General features: G+C 38.5%; 1 protein-coding gene across 1 annotated transcript in view; it reads left to right on the top strand.

Annotated features, from left to right (window-relative positions):
• cfap74 (cilia and flagella associated protein 74) overlaps positions 1 to 17,060 on the top strand; it is a 51,076-nt gene that overhangs the window by 17,639 nt on the left and 16,377 nt on the right. Inside the window, exons 17-21 of the mRNA XM_088007007.1 lie at positions 702 to 798; positions 2,900 to 2,982; positions 4,358 to 4,480; positions 4,571 to 4,692; positions 10,175 to 10,303. Coding sequence (XP_087863133.1) covers positions 702 to 798; positions 2,900 to 2,982; positions 4,358 to 4,480; positions 4,571 to 4,692; positions 10,175 to 10,303 — 554 coding nt within the window. The remainder of the gene's footprint in view (positions 1 to 701; positions 799 to 2,899; positions 2,983 to 4,357; positions 4,481 to 4,570; positions 4,693 to 10,174; positions 10,304 to 17,060) is intronic.

Genomic DNA, 17,060 nt, shown 5'->3' with positions numbered 1-17,060 from the left:
AGCCATCAGTATAAAACTCAGAAATTGCTCTGCACTGCAAAAACACAAAATCTTATGAAGTATTTTTGGTCTGGTGCCTAGTGCAGACATCATTGCACACCTGAAATCAGACAAAACTAACTTACAAGTCACTTTTCGGTAAGATATATAGGAGCTTCTTTTAAGGGAATAATTTCTTAATACTGATTTTTTTAAAAAGTACTCATCCCATTGGGAAATGATTTCACTTATAGAAATACATTTTTCCCATTTAACAAGTGAAATAATCTGCCTCTGGAATATTACTTTTCATCAATATTAAAGAATTGTTGACTTAAAACAAGCCTCTATGTGTTGCTGAAAAGTTACTTCTGACTTAGTTTTGTCATATTTCAAGTGCCCTAAGTGTATTTGCACTAGAAACTACACCAGAATTACCAGGTAAGATTTTGTTTTTGTGGTTTCTGACTCAAAGAAAGGTTTATTACAGCAGGTCACAGATTTTTGGGTCACAAGTTGCTAAAACTTCCTCCCCTTTTATGTACTACATGTAAACAATAAGTAATAAAAGTAAGTCAGAATAGAATGAATTCTTGTGTAAAAGAACTCAAATATTTCAGCATTATTCTAACTTAAAGTGGGAAGTTACATTGTAATCCTTCACGTACAAAATGAATGAGTAATGAGCAAGTGTTTGTCTTTTTTTTCTTTTGTGCTTGTAGGAAAATGAAAACATAACTTATTCCAGTCGCCAGAGTTCTTATTCACTGAGTTTAGAGGAGGTCCATGCAAAGCGGCAGAGTTTTTCAACGGAATCTGGTAAAAATACTGCAGAGCTTAACCAGAGCAAGACTTATGGAGGATGTTATTAAATATGTAAAAGAGTCCTTTCGGTGATAAATTGCAGAGTGCCTGGCAAAAGTATTTAAACTTTAATGTCTCCATACCTGATCACTTTACAGCCTCAAATTTGGTGCATTTCAAGTAGATGCTTCTAAATTTGTTTTCCGATACTCAGAAAATTAGCCTAAAATATTAGAAAATTATCAGATTAAACCTGCACAAAGTTCTTACAACTAGAAATCTCAAAAGTGCAGCAGGCATCTGAGTATTTGCTGCAGCATACATTCACACAGGCTGACATTGCAGTTTTAAAATGTGACTTTTCATTTTGCACCACCAAGCGTTTGGCAGGAGTGAAAGATGTCTGAAATGGGCACCGTTTTGGTTTAGCAGATGGCAAACATTAGCAGCATATTAGCATGTATGCTCAGCGTACTGCTGTGTCTAAATCCGGAATCGCTACGCAGATTAGCTGTATTTGAAAAATGTTTTGTGAAGCTGCACTCCAAGAGTTTACATAAAACTGACTCTGGAATGAAGGACGAGAGCAGAGGCTTTATCTCTTCATCGGTGCTGGGACATCTGGTCTGTGTGGGAACAAAATCCTAAAGGAGGACTCGGTGAAAGCGCAGGGTTCACCTTGCTCTCACTGCTGGCGACAAGGATGCATCTCCTCTTTTATGTGCTCTCACATCTATAGTCTTCATCGCTGTGCTCAGCACTCTCCACAGCTGAATCTTTTGATAAGCAATTCGGGGCTTTTTTTCTTCTGCTCTACAGGCTTTGGCAGTTGGGTTGCTGCATCTCCACTTCTTTCTTCTCTCTTTCTTCTCCGTTGGTCAATCACATGAAGTTAATTACATTTTCAGGAAGTTGGTAGTTCACAATTTGTCGTGTTTTTTGAATGTAGAAGATGGAAGCAGTGCCATTTTAGTGACTTTTTTTTTCATTTATATGTGGTATTGCAGCATATACTAGCTTTTAAATGTGTAGTATACATCCACACTTCTTAAAATTTGGAGTTTTTGATACTTAAAGTTTGAGCTTTATATCATGTTATAATGTTATTCCATGTTATAATGTTGCTTTGATTATTATTTGAGAAATCCTTGACTCCCCTATGGCAACGCAGAGCATTAACACTTGCTCATGCAATGCATCAGTTCCCAGCTGAGCTTCCGCCTCACAAAGTTCTAAAACAACGGAGCTACATCACTCTGAATATATTAAAGGAAAAACTCACATATTGTCATTTGTCATATTAAAGGGAAAAATTTGAAATCATTTGCAATGGTTTCTCTGAAAAACAAAAAACAGGAATCCTAACAAGATGCACACGTTTGCATCATTATATTTAAAGTTAAACCCCATACTTCCACTATATTTAGATTTAAAGTTACTTTGAAAAAACAATGTTTTAGTTGGGAATGTTAGTGCATGTTCCAAAAATGCATAATAACTTAATAAGTCAAATGTTCTAGGACTGTTATCTCTAAAAAAAAAAAAAAAATCTACAGTGTTACGCTTTAATAAATCATTGAATGTTTAAAAATTACTTGAACCCTTCTCAATATTCAGTATAAAATATTTTGCTGGCATTACAACCAAATGCGTCAGAAAATTGCTCACAAGCTTTTGCATGTTTCCACTAATATTGGTAACCATTCATCTTTTCTCATGAGCTCCTAGTCTTTATCATCATTACCCTGTTAATCAAACTGTACATATTGCTGCCAGTCAGTGGAAACATGCTGGTCAAATTAAAACATTGATTCAAATCCAAATGCACCAAATGTTATGTTTTCAGTCTGTTAAATCTTGTGTTTTGTGTTTTTGCACAAAACACAAAACACAAAACACATTGTATGACAAATGCAATGTATTTGCATTGTCATACAATGCAAATACAATATTTTTTGTTGTAATAGTAACCGAAGGTACTGACCAGCCTTGTTCCTGTGTCTTTGTTCGATCACAGTTGATTTTGCCTGTATGTATAGATCTATCTGTTCCCTCAAAGCACAATGCATCATTTCCCTGCACTATTCTTCTGTAATGTGTTCTTATTTCTATACAGACATAAACACTCACCTTTCCTTTGACATGGGCACATGTGTAAGCCTGACCTTCATGGACTACTGCGATATTACACTTGGAAATGTAAGTGTAGAATAGTATTTTAACTGCAATAAAATATGTAAAACGAACTTTAATAAACATTGTTTTGGGGGAATGCTTTTAAAACACAAGCTGCTAACTGTGCGCCTGTATCTGCATGTGTTGTACAACCTGATGTAAATGATGTTTTTATAGGGAAAACTGATTTGGGGCTAATAATACTTCCCATAGTCTGAAGCTTTCAAACTTTTATTTCATTCTGCTGTGTGAGGTTATTTTTAAACAAGGAATATGTTTTCGCTGTGGATTCTTCAATAGTGATTGGAGAGGAGAAGCGAAGAGCTCACGAGAAACAGATTTACCCTCACTCTCGAGTATGGATTTTCTGAGCATTTTTCTTATCTACAGATGCGTTTGTTCAGTTCTTTTGTCTAAACCGCTGATCTGCTTCACGACGTATGATCTGTTCTGCGTGCAAAGATTGATTTTCTTGACTACAGTGCTACTGAAGACTCTGCGCTCCTTTTCTTGTTCTAACCATGATGCTGCGTATGCCTTGTGGCCCAGACGGAGCTGTGGAGCCAATCAGGGTTCATTACATCTTTCTAGTGGGGGTCTAATGGTGCATCACCTCTCCCTCTGTGCTTTTTGTGACTGTGTGTTGCGTGCGCCTGCATGCCTTCAGCTTTGTTGTCATCTTGACAGATATGTGCACATCGAATGGTTCAAGGCTGCGTCTTCAATTGTGGATTATCCATTAAAACACCGAGTCACTTGCTGCATCTGCAGAGCATGCCTTTCGTGCTTTTATTGTTCTGAATGCGCTGATGTTACATGGAGGAGGACCCAGCCTTTCACCTGCACGCAACTCTTCCTTATCCTCTTTTAAACCATAGTGGACTTCAAAGAGGATTTAGATTGTTTATTACTTTTTAACTGTTAGATTAAACACTAACATTACAGTCAAAGGTGATTGCCGATCAGTTAGCATAAATCAAATAATATGTGTTTTAATTGAGTGTTTTGTTGACAACAGCTTTTCCGACACATAGTTCCCATGTGACAAATAGGCAGCGGGACAAAACTGCAGACGGCTCATGGCTCCAACTGCGGCTCAGACATGTGTGACACGCTCCAATCTGGGGCTTTAATCTGTGAACACGGGAGCTAAAACCTATGTCAGTGTACTATACCAGCTCACGCGCACTGGTGCTTGGACAAAGCTGAACAAAGACTTAAAACCAAAATTAAGTTACGCTTATGTTAGCCTTTGTTGAAATTCAAGTGAGAAATGGGATTAGGAGATTTATGAAGAATCCCCACATTTGTTTAGAAATGTTTTTCAGAAATGAGTTTAAAAAACTTATGTTTCTTTCTTCTTTTTTTGCCTGCTGTTTTGTGACCTTTTTCTTTTTAGGTAAGAGGAGGAGAGATTGGACCCTTTCAAAGTGTCAAGCTAGAAATGTTATTCAAGCCAACCGTTCCCGGAGAGACCATCATGGACTTCTACATCAGATTCTCTGACGCAAACACAAAACCAGTATGTTATATCGATGGATGTTATGTTTAGCAGAATACCTCAAATGATTATTGATGAAAACGTGTCTCGGTTGACATCCTATTCACACAGATACCCATCCATGTCAGCGGTGTGGCTGTCAGCAACCCTGTATGGGTTGTTCATCCCAGCATTGACCTGAAGATCTGCACCTTCGACCGCCTTTATCAATACACTATCGTCGTTCAGAGCAGGTGGGTCCAAAAGACAGACTAAGTTGAAAACAACTGATGTACTTTTTTTTTTTCACCTGTAAACAAAAGACAGCAGTGCAGTCTAAACAGTGACTTTGGGCCTTTTCATACTTCATCATGATTTCATGCATTAAGGTATTTCACTGGGCTTGCAGACAAGTAGAGCATGATTGTGTAGTGGAAATAACATGATATGTGGTTTTCAATTTTTGTTGTTATTTTATATAAAAAAAGATATGAATAACTTGTTATATATTTATATATAACAAGCCGTATGTTTGAGGAATCATTTAATCTCCCGTGGCAACCATTCAGTGTTGCCTAAACGCTTGCTCTCACTGAGCGCTGCTCAAAACCGGCACCGTGTCTGCAATAAATCAAGTTTTATGTAATAAAACAGGCTTAGACTATTACAGATCTGTTTCGAACACTGTCTAATTCTCACCTGTTAGACAAGCATGTGGGAGAAAGTTTAAGAGGCACTGAGCCCTGAGAGACAATGTCAGCACTTTTCAGACATTTTTAACTAAAATTAAAAAAAGAAAACATTGTTTTTTGCAAAGCTGCAAGTGGAACAACCTTACATCCATCCAGCTATTTTCTGTACCAATTTAATCCTGTTCAGGTTGTCAGGGGGCTGCTGCCTTTCTCCTGGAGTCAGCAAGAGAAGATACACCCTAGACCACTTTCCAGTCCTTTACTGGAGCAAATTACAAAACAGCATTATGTTTCAGTAATTCGGAAGATAAATAAAATATAATATACACAAAATCTCCAAAACATGAAATCCTGAACATGAAGTATATCAGCAAAAGAATTTGCTGGTGCCCTCGTACACAAACGAATTTGAACGACATCCCATTCTTAGTCCAAAGACTTTAATATAATATCAGGTCACCATCCACAGCTAACAGCTAAAACTCTTTTGAAAAGGTTTTTCAGAATGTTTCACCATTCTTGAAGCTTGTTTTATGAGGTCAGACACTGATGTTGGATAAGAAGGTCTGGTTCACAATCTCCATTCTATCTCATCCCAAACATTTTCTACTGACTTTGGGTCAGGAATATGTCAAGTTCTTCTGCATCACACTAAACACAGTATGAGACAGACCATTTGTGACAAATCAAACCCCTCTGCCTTCTCTCAGTGCAGAAACCAGAGAGCGAACCAGCAGCCCACCGATTACAGTGCGAACGCCCACCACCATTGCCAACAACACATTTCAACACAACATAAAACTCTAACATTCGTTAGTACCAAAGAACCATGATAAGGCTTTATACCAATGCATGGATTAGATTTTAAAAAAATACATATATAGAAGCTGCTTATAAATGTTCAGAAATGAATGCTAATGTAAGCTGGAAGCTCACGTCCTCTTTGATTTTCTTCACGGCAGCGCAGAACTCAAACAAAGCCTTTCTGATTATGGATATGATGCATTGTGATGCACAGCAAAGGTTAAGAATGCACCAGGGGCAGTACCATTTGCAGAAGAGTGGTCCATCACCTCTACAGTCATTGTGTCATATCAGTGTGGGGGAGAGAGTGTGTGTGTGTGCGTGTGTGCATGTGCGTGTGTGTGTGTGTGAGGGTTAGGGATTTGTGACAACTGCCATCTGGTGCGCTGGCACACCAGCACATGTGACAACATGATGATGACAGTGTCAGTATGAAGTGCAGCTTTTCAAGTAAAGAAATGCTAATGCTTGGACCAGCAAACTATGCAGTATGTCACTCTGCCTCCAAGACAATAATCTGAATACAAAATAGCTTGGCAGGCTTTTGGGATGAACAATGAGAGAGCCGCTGCTTTCATTATTTAAAATTGTCACTCGCTCCCCCCACTAAATAGATAACCGTCCCACAAGTAGTCTTTAGCTTGTGACAGATTAGTTTAGAGAGCAACACAAAGCAAGATTGAATATGTCTACCCAGCCGGTGTGCCAGAGATTTGAACATCTCTCTGACTAATTGAACGAATTTTAAGAGGCTTTACGATATGCAGTTTTTGACTTTTGCCTGTGAACCAGTGACTTAAATATCCGAGCACAATTGGCAGAATTTTTCTTTTCTGTTTCAAACATTGAGCCGAGACTTTGAAGCCCTCCTCCGCTGGCACCAGTTTGGGGGTTAAATGTTCCTGCCCAAACTAAGGCCTTAAAAATACAAACGAGCTTGTTTTTTTTTGTTTGTTTGTTTGTTTCGTTTTTTTTCTTCAACAAATTCTTGTTTTCTCTCTGCTTATTGCGTTTGAAGTGTTGTGCTACACCTCATCTTGGTGCATCCTGAGGCCTGTTTAAATAGCTTCCTGGAATAGGATCAACATGTTGCTGGTGCAACAGTAAACAAAGCATTGCTAATAAAAATATCCTGCTTCTTGAGTTGCTTATTTGGTGATGTGCAAAACTTAATTCAAATTAGAGCTCAAATTAGAGCATGATAGTGTTAACTAGTTCCCTAAAGTGCAGATTATGTCCCCCAATCCAATGACATGGAGCATAATACTCTGCTTTGATCTGCTCCCTTTCAGCTTTCTTCTATTATTGCTTTTTTGTCATCCTAAAAAGACACTCAAAGCAAATTTTAATTGATTTATTAAGTTTAAAAAGCTATGTAAATCAACAAGGCTCTGTGTGAAAATATAACTGCTCTCCTTGTTTAATCCTAAATAATTGTTCATTATCTAAGTTGGATTTACCCCCTCAAGCAGGTATAAAACATAAGTAGGTAGGATTTTTATGTTTGTGCAAAAGAGTTAAATGACTGTCTGACCTGTACGAGTAAGAAATTAAGATTTTCCTTAGAGAGAACCTACTAAGGAACACAAAGTCAACTAAATGATTTTAAAAGAAATTTCATGAACAGTTAAATAATATATGTTTTGTCAGCCTGGAAAGGGAAACAAAACCATTTAAAGGCAGTAGAATTCAAGCTACAGTGAAAAAGCCGTTATGCTTAATAGCATAACAGCTATTAGGAAGCTACACGCTACCAAAGGACCAATGAGGTGGCTGAGATCCATGCTTACTCCAGGAAGAACTAATGCTTTGACTTTTAAAGTGATATTGCAAGGATGCGTTTTAAGACAATATTCAGATTAAAAACTTCACCTAATTGTTTTTGGAGGGCTTTCATGATGCTTTTGTTTTCTTGTATGTTTTGTTCTCAAAGCAGAGCAATGTTTTTATTAAAATGACACTTGTTCACGGGAGATTGTCATATAAGAAAGGAAAGGTGCAAATCACATTCATTGGTGACTTTGGTAAGAAAGTGTGAAAAGACAAGAAATTAATCTTTTATTGCAGTTGAATATTTTTAACTTTAATTTGAGTATCGGTATGTTTTTTTCAAGTGAGACAAAAATCCTAACTTAAGCAATAATTGTTTGTTTTTGTTTTTTCACAAAAAATTGCTAGCGCAAACTTACCTGTAACCCTAAACGTAACTGAAACTTTTTTTTTACTTTAAATTGATCAGTTTCTGACACTTGCACTTGTTTACAGTCTTTCTCTTCATATTGTAGATATGCTTGTAATTTAATTTGCAAAGCGCTGCGAATCCTCTGCATTAGAAGTTCCATATAAATGAATTTTACTTTCTTACACAAGGGTCCAATTTTCTTAGCCAGTTGCCATCAGACAGGCTGCTTATTTTGCCTCCACACACAGTCAAGCAGATGGCAAGGGAGGTTAAAAAAAATCTCTAAAGCTCACTGCTAGAGAACCGCAGCAGAGTATGTCTGGAGTCTCCATAACAACCACTGGATGTTATCTACACCTCAAGCAGTTGTGGTACAAAAAAAAGCTTTTTTTTTGTCCTCACATGTCAAGCATAGTGTGTGGAATTTAGTAGATGCTATTGAGACATTTTACACTGAACCAGACATCTCAGTCAGAACAGACTAAGATTAGATTTCATGTGCAAACACACCTGGTATTTTTGGGCTATTTCTCTTGCAATGACCCCATGGGGACAGACTTTGAAACACCAGGGCATTTGAAATAAAAATCTTGTGGCCTTTGGCAAAGAAGAATTTTAATTTGGTTTCTTAGCAGGATAAAGATCCAATAAAATACACACAGAAAATGCACAGCAGACATAACGTCAGTCTTCTTCCATGGCAGTTTCAGCCCACAGATCCATTTTTTTTTATCTTTGGAATGAGCTTAACAGAGGAACTGGACCTTTGAAATGTTATAGTAGAAGTTTAAGTTCTGTCTTACCGACAAAAGAGAGTTGTACCAAGTTTTAGTAGAAGGGTTGCCAATAATTGTGGTACAGATAACTGTTAAAAAACCAAATAAATATAGTGTAGGATTATTTTCCCCATTGAGTAATTATATTCCTATCAAAAAGCTGGGTTCTTCTGTATTTTTCAACAGGATTTTTATGATTTACACACGATGCATTTAGCAGTGTTTTACTTCTTGATGTTGTTTCTGCAAATTTGACAAGTATCTAAAACATCAATTTATTCCAATGAATTATTATTATTACCTTCTATTGAATAGTAGGGTAAAAACATACATGTTGAGAAACCAGCATTTGTATTTCAGATATTTATATTGCCAAATGTTTCATCAGAACCAACATCCTGTTATATTAATTTGGCATTGACTAGGAAATAAGATGATCACACTCTGCAAGTAAAAACTACAAGATCAGCCAAATGACCCCGTTAATTTGAACGGCTCATTGGCCAAACTGATTATGTTGCCATAAATATTCCACCAAGGGTTTATTTGAAGGTTGTCATTTAGATGGAGCAGAAACCGAGACTTAATACCTCCCAAGTGTCCCTTCTAGCCCTCGCCTCGGGGAAGCAAGCATCTGGCTGACCCGGCCGTTTAAGTGGGTCAGTTCGGTTGAGGGAGGGGAGTCAAAATCGGAAACCTCTGTCGGTGTATTCTGGGGTTCCTCTCTCGTCTGTGTGTCATTGAAGATGAAAGCAGACACAAATGTGTACAAATCCCACCTTCACGAAACAGTTCTCCCTGCTCGGATGTCTTTGCGAATTCTTAAAACGAAGAGACATTTGACTTATTGCGACCATCTGTTTGAATGTCTGAAAACGATGTGAACTTGGAAGATCATATTCTTTACAAGGCAACGTACATTGGTGCCAATCAAGAAAAGTCCGTCGTCTGAAAACAGACGATGGACTTTTATCAACCTATAAAAGATTTATTTATTTTTAATAAATCCTTATAGTACGCTGCAATCATAAAATATATTTGTTTAATTATTTGATTTTTGACCTAGTACATATCACTTCATGTGGCAGATGTTTGATTTCTAGTTCTGTGTTGTTGTTTTTTTGTTTTTATTTCAGAAGCTACATAGGTGTTTGATTTCTTTTTCTGTGGTTTTAAAGATTTCATAAACTACATAGATTGTCATATATAATCAGTCTCTCACCCTGAAAGCACTTTTTTTGCAGCCGTCTAATGAAACTGTACACTTTTTTTTGCATGACAGAGAAAACAGAGCTTTTAAACTGACCTTTGACGTGTGCCCGGAGATGAGGAAACACCTGCAGATTATACCAATACGTGGCTTCATCCAGGCTCTGTCAACTTTTAATGCCCAGCTGAAATTCATCCCAAGGTAAGGAAGGACACACAGAGGATGCAATGTTAATGGATCCACTGAAGCACGGATAATCTTATTATAAAGGGAAGCTGTTCAGATTCTGTTGACCTTCTATTAAAGTGCAAAGTGTTTTGCTCTTCAGAGGAAACTCAGGCGTCAGTCCTCAGGCTTGGATTCTTTGATATTTTAAAAGTTTTTTTTATTTTGGGAGATCAAAAAAAGTTTGTTGTAAAATTGTAAACCTTTAAATTTTAAATCTTAAAATGTAGCTACTTGTCAACTTTTGATTTTCTTTGACAAAAGACTCTTGAGTTGTTACTTTAATCTCAGGTTCTAAGTACAGTAGTTTAAATCGTGATAAATATATTTTAAAAAATCAGTCAAAGGACCACCGTAAAGTGTTGATGCTGTCTTTCATCTAAATAACATGTTAAAGTGGTTATAAAAAGTAAAATATTAACAACCATCCACTTAAAAACAAGATGTCAAAATTGTGTTTGAAAAATGGCTAGCTACCTAGCCTAATTATTGTTGTTGTTTAGGCTAATTTCTGCAGTACAACTCAAGCTACTACTTTTAACATATTGATATACATTTTTTTCCAGGCTAAAAAACATAAAAAAGAACCCCACTAATTAGATGTTGATAAAAGGCGGTGTTAATTTACTTTGCTGGTTTTGGCTAGTAGACCTGGGGTTATCGGTATTAAACAAGTTTCAAAATCATCTCTAAAGTACTTTTAATGGGGTACCAAAGAAAGCACTGGAGTTTCCTTTGGGTTTGTTGAGAATAAATAATTCTGTGTTTTTCTTTCTATCTCTTTTTGCTAGTTGCAAAGCTAAAGCTAAAGGAAATGACATGTTAGGAAACGCCCTCAAAGCTAAGGGTAGAGGATGTGACACACTAGGGAACGCCCTGTCTAGGGTGTAGCATTTAATAACACATTGCTGCCCCTCCCCCAGCTGTTGCTGCATATGAACAGTCAGCTGGCAAAAAGAAGGTTGGACTGAATTTATTGTACTTTCCAAGTCAGACCGACTATACTGGAACCAGACATCATGTTATGTGCTGTTGTTTTCATATGTTATGTTCATAAAAAACTGTGGATTTTTTACTTATTGTTATCATACCTTGATCCATGACTGTTGACTACAGTTGGGTCCCTTAGGTGATTATCTGCTAGCAGTGAAGTCTTACAGTTTTTAAAGTTCATGCATTTGTATCTAACCAACAGACAGAGGATACAAAAGTGGCTTCATCACAGCAGAGCTGTGAAGGCTTCTGATAATGGCGTCTAATGACTTTGAAGGACCTGCTAATTCTTTCAACAGCAATCCAGGCTCTATATATACATGGAGTGGCAGGAGGTGGACTGCAGTTTGAAAGCCAGGAGAGCGGACAGGGGACCCCCAGGGTGAATGTGAGAGGCGTGCAAAATGTAAAAACCTCTGCGTGGGCGCTCCTCTGCCCACCCTCTTTATTTTCTTTTTCCCCTTTTCATAGTTAGGCAGCTTTGTATATCAATAGCTGGGCTGATGTGTTTTTTGGAAACGATGAGAAAATTTTCCCTCCACTTCAAACAGATTGTTAGCGGCACGTGCTAGTCGTCAAATAGCAGGGGAACTCGAGAGGAAAGTGGGAAAATGTCAGTAATCTGTCATATTGAATCAGCAGAGGTTTTAATGCGAGGATTAGAGGACAGCTTTACTCGTGCTGCTGCTGCTGCTGCTGCTGCTGCTGCTGCTGTTGCTGTGATGGTGCGTCTTTCACATGCGCTAACATAACTACAGTTTCCACCCCCTCCCTACTCCCTGTGCATCACACTTTTTTTCACTCTGGCTGCCTTTGCCTCCTGCGTTGTCTTCTCCCACTCCCTCACACTCTCACGCTTGTCTTTTTCTTGGCCTCTCACCCTTAACTGTACTTTTTGGGTTTCTTTCTGTGTGTGTTAGCTGCTTTACTTCTCCACAGTCATCGTGTCCCTCCCTGTTTTTATGAAACTTCTCGTAGCATTCAGCCATCCACCAGTTTTTTTTTTTTTTTTTTTTTTTTTTGCTGGCCCTGATTCTGCTTATGTAATCTAAGTCTCCAGACCCACTTCACTGCACTTTGTTGTTGTTCTGGCAACTGTTGGCCTTTTATAATATCTGAAGTTGTCTTGAACAAGAAATGTCATGAATAATATTTTATGAAATGATTTGATAGGAAGCTTAGCTAATTATTACAGAGTGGTAGCCCTGATTACTTTTTTCAGGGGTGTTAAAGTAAAGAGAATTGACTACTTTAGCTATTTGTAAAAACTTTAAAAACCACTTATCATCGCCCTTAAATTTCAAATACTGTGTTAGTTTATCAAATACAATCTCAGTACATTAAAGCTTGTGGTTGCAACTTCAGCAAAGCACTATATGTCTGAATAGAACAAAAATGAGTTCAGTCTCACGTTCACCATGAAGGTAATTTCCTGTGATAAATCAACCACTTGATGACATGGCTCAAAAATATTTAGCAAGCTGCAAAAATATTCAATGATTTAAAAAAAATAATGGCTGCGCAAAACCTGATTGACTGTGTGTCTTGGTGGATAACGTTGGAGGCTGATTACTTAAATTCATAGGTCGTACATCAACACACAGGGATGGAAAGTAATGGTAAGGATGTTTTTTTTTTTCTTTATCCAGATTAAAAGGTTAAAGTCTTATAGGGCTTGAGAAAACAAGGCAGTAAGTTATGCTGAGGGATCTTGTGGGTCATGGACCCATTAAGACCTGAAAGAACATATGAGTGTGCCTCTCTCCATATGTTGAGGGCATACAGCCTCTTAATCAGTTGGGAGATCAGGAACATAAAAGCTTTGGTCTGCAGTTCAGCAGTAAGGACGATAGTGAGAAACAACAATTTTGGATTAGATTTAGAAACAATTCAAAGAAAAAAGGACCTTCATGAACCAAAAGAGCATCCTTTACCCAAAATAGAATTTGGCACCATACAGTCTGAGGAGGGAAAATAAATAATGTGTTCAGCACATCAGCCGGCTGTGTCCCTCCTTTCCCTCTGTCATGGTTGGATCTTCTGTTCCGATCTGTTAATTTTTTTCTCGCTTTGCTTTTGTTTTATGCAGAGGCAGTGTGTCATTTAAAATGGCACCACCAGTTCTCCCAGCCGGAGCACGATTGGATTTCCAAATCCTCATTATCTGCACTGGTTCCACTCACTGTCACATCCACGCTCACACGCTCACACGCTTCCACAGACACACACACACACACCCACACACACAGAGACGCACCCTGTTAAATCTGGATTCTGAAATGACTCATAGCTTTCATTCTTCACACAGGTGTTTGCGCCTTCTCTGCCCTCCTCAGGCTTCTGGGAGAGAGTGAGCACACTCTTGTTTCCTCCTGTGAGGGGTTTGTGCTCGAGCTACCCACATCGTTCAGCTGCCTTCTCTTGCCTCATCCCTTCTCTCCCTGTCTTCCTCCACTTTTATTTGTCACCAGCCAGCCCACACTTTTCCCTCACACATCCAAAGCACTGTTATGTGCACTACACAATTTCTTCTTCATAGTATCCAGAGCACCATCTCACACGCTGCTATTCCCTGCTAGGATTTTGATTGAATCGCTGTGTGTTTCATTATAATTTTATCATTAAATTGACGGGTTTTTTATTGCTGTGTGGAGCAGCTGTTGCTGATACTTTATGGACTTCTCTTTTTTTGTTGTTTTTTTAAGGAGAATCATCTTTCTCTTAAACTTCATTAACTCTCCCTCAGTCTTAAGAGATGGGGTCATTTGGACCCCACAATTGGTTTTTACCGCGGTCCGGCGGAGTTTGCGCTGACTTCCTGTGCACTTTTACGAGGTTTTTGTGGTATGGTTTCAGGAACTGATGGTCTGGACATTTCTTTCAGTCAAGGTGGTTGAGGCTACTGGTAGCTGCTAAAATACCCCAACTCTCTTTGGTCAATGATTTGTATAACCACCTTTCATTGTAATTAAAGATACAGGTCTTTAGGGGGGCAGGAGGGGGGTGGATCTATTGCTTTTTTATATTTAAAGGTTAGTAGTTTTGCCTATTCTTCCCATTAAAATAGTTTAAGTTCAACTTCAATACAGCTTGACCTGTTTGCTGTCTCTTGGTCTTCATAATGCTGTTTGTTCACTCACTTTTTCTAACAAACCTCTTTAGCTTCCCTGTGATACGCTCTTTTATGTTGGCCTATAACATTTAGATTCCAGTGTAAAAAGTAAAAAAAAGTTCAGTAGGCTTTGGATTTTTCTTTGTAAGCCACTATATGTGTTTTTTTCAGCCTGTGTGATTTATTTCCTCCCCATGTGATCCAACTCATTTGATCCTGGATTTCTGGTTTGCAAACAACGACCCAATCTGATGCATGAAGAGATCGCCGTTTCCTTCTTTTTGCTCTGTAAACCTGATGACGGGATCCTTTGAATGGGATTGCTTGTCTGAGCGGTTTAGGTGTAATCTCTGAAGAGCAGGCAGCGGGGCCAACCCCGGCGGTTCCCAGCTGATAAAAGGGAGATTACAAGGATGATTTATTACAGATTACAGAGAACGACTCTCCAGTGCTTTTTGCCGCTGGCACACTGCTTACGTCACTACTAGAAACTTTTAGAGGGCTTAGGAGATAGCAAGACACAACCAAAATGGCTAGTTTGGTTATGAATGGCATTAGCTATTCATTATTTTTTGTAATTTCTAACTCTCAATCAAGCAATGATCAAAATCTGTTTATAATCCTCTTCATAATCAATTTTTTAATGGTAAAATAAATTCCAGTATTATTTAAATCACATGAAAAGAGGCACTATTCTGATAAATGCTTATTTTAATTTTTATTATGCATCACAAATGGTCCTAACCTTTCGGATTACACAGGATTTTGCCGAGTAACGTGGATATTTTATGGGTTTCTGCGATACACTTTGGAGACGTGTTTGTTTTGTGCTTCTGAAATTCCAGTTATTGTATGTTTAAGACTTGTACCTTCCACAAGTCTTAAACATATCATTAAAAGACTAAAAAACCCGAGACTTGATGCGGATAATCTGGGAATCAAGAAGAGGAGCACGCAAGACAGATCTGTGCAGGACACCGGGAAAATCTGTAGCACAAATTCTCTCTGAACATATGGGCCTGGTGACGCCCCACCAGGCTTTTCCACTCGGCCCTGCCAAGCTAATTCAAGAGTGACTCTCCAGCAGCGACGCTATTAGTGGGCAGAACAACAGTGCGTCTTTAAGTGTACCCTCTGTGCTCATTGGTCAAGTTATGAAAGAGAGAAAAAAAAATCACTGCATAATTACAGAGATTTCATTTTGCCAGGAGAGGCAGTGACCTTATTGGCTTTGAGGTGTTGTTGTTGTTGAACAGAAGGTTTCCAGTGTCAGTGAGGAATGGAAAATGTGAGACACAAACCTGTCCATGCCACTGTAAAGGTGCTGCTTCGTATGACAGTAACGCCGGCTGGATATCTCTAAAACATTTAACAGTTTTTTAGACTTCAGACAGAATTAAGAGCACAAAGGGAACTCTTAATATTGGATCGCCTGCAAGCTCGGAGTTGAATATTTCACGAATATTCAACTCCTTGCTTCATGCTAGTCTCTCACTCCCTGGGAGGACTTGGAAAGATGATTTGGGAATACAAGATCTGGGAGTCTGACATCAATCGTATTCACTCATCCTCTACTTGTACGTCACTGCCTAATGCAGTTTAAAGGGCATCACTGTTCTAATTTACTTAGAGCCAAATTGGCAAAGATATGATACCCTGGATGATAACTGCCCTTGGTGCAATCAATCACCAGCCACCATTAGTCATATGGTTTGGTCTCGCAACACCTTGCGTGATTATAGGGACGCTATCTTCCTAGCTTTGTCTCATGTCTGTATTTTTTGGTTTCCTAACAAAATGACTTGGTTTTACCTCTATTCACTTATACTGTTATGCTATTTTTTATTATTTATTCACAGAGAAACTATGTATATTTCATTAGCCTTGGATGGATTCAAGTAACTGAATAGATAATTTTTTGAAAAACCAGTTTAGTAATTACATACATGTCTGATAAGTTATTTTTTTTAGATTTCACCAAAACCAAGCAAAACAAACTAGCAATCCATCCATTTTCTAACACTCTTGTCCCTTGTGAGAGTTGCTGGTGCCTATCTCCAGCTAACGGTCTGGGTGAGAGGCGGGGATACCCTGGACAGGTTGCCAGGCTGTTGCAGGGCAACACAGAGACAGACAGGACAAACAACCATGCACACACACACTCACATCTAGGGAGAATTTGGAGAGGCCATTTAACCTGACAGCCATGTTTTTGGAGTGTGGGAGAAAGCTGGAGTACCCAGAGAGAACACACGCATGCACAGAGAGAACATGCAAACTCCATACAGAAAGACCCCAGGCCAAGAATCGAACCCAGGACCTTCCTGCTGCAAGGCAACAGCTCTACCTACTGCGCAGCCAACAAACTCATACAATAATTTCTTTGCCTTCATCAATAACAAGTGCAAATCTGCTCATTTAACAGCCATATTGTTGCTAAATACGCAAACGTTTAGTAACGAGAACATGTTACTGATCTAACATTACTGCTTTGCTTCACTGATACAGGGTGATATTCTTGACCTGGAAGGATACTGAACCCTCCTCTTTTATCCGATCAGAGACATAATGAATCACTTACAAATGGAATAATTTAGATGTAGCCTATGAGTTTCAGCAAAAAAGTAC

The sequence above is a fragment of the Poecilia mexicana genome, unplaced genomic scaffold (assembly GCF_051168715.1).
Source record: "Poecilia mexicana isolate PSO_F unplaced genomic scaffold, ASM5116871v1 scaffold_7, whole genome shotgun sequence".
NCBI classification, from domain to species: domain Eukaryota; kingdom Metazoa; phylum Chordata; class Actinopteri; order Cyprinodontiformes; family Poeciliidae; genus Poecilia; species Poecilia mexicana.
The sequence above is the reverse complement of the archived record's forward strand: the minus strand, read 5'-3'. Positions and strand labels throughout refer to the sequence as shown.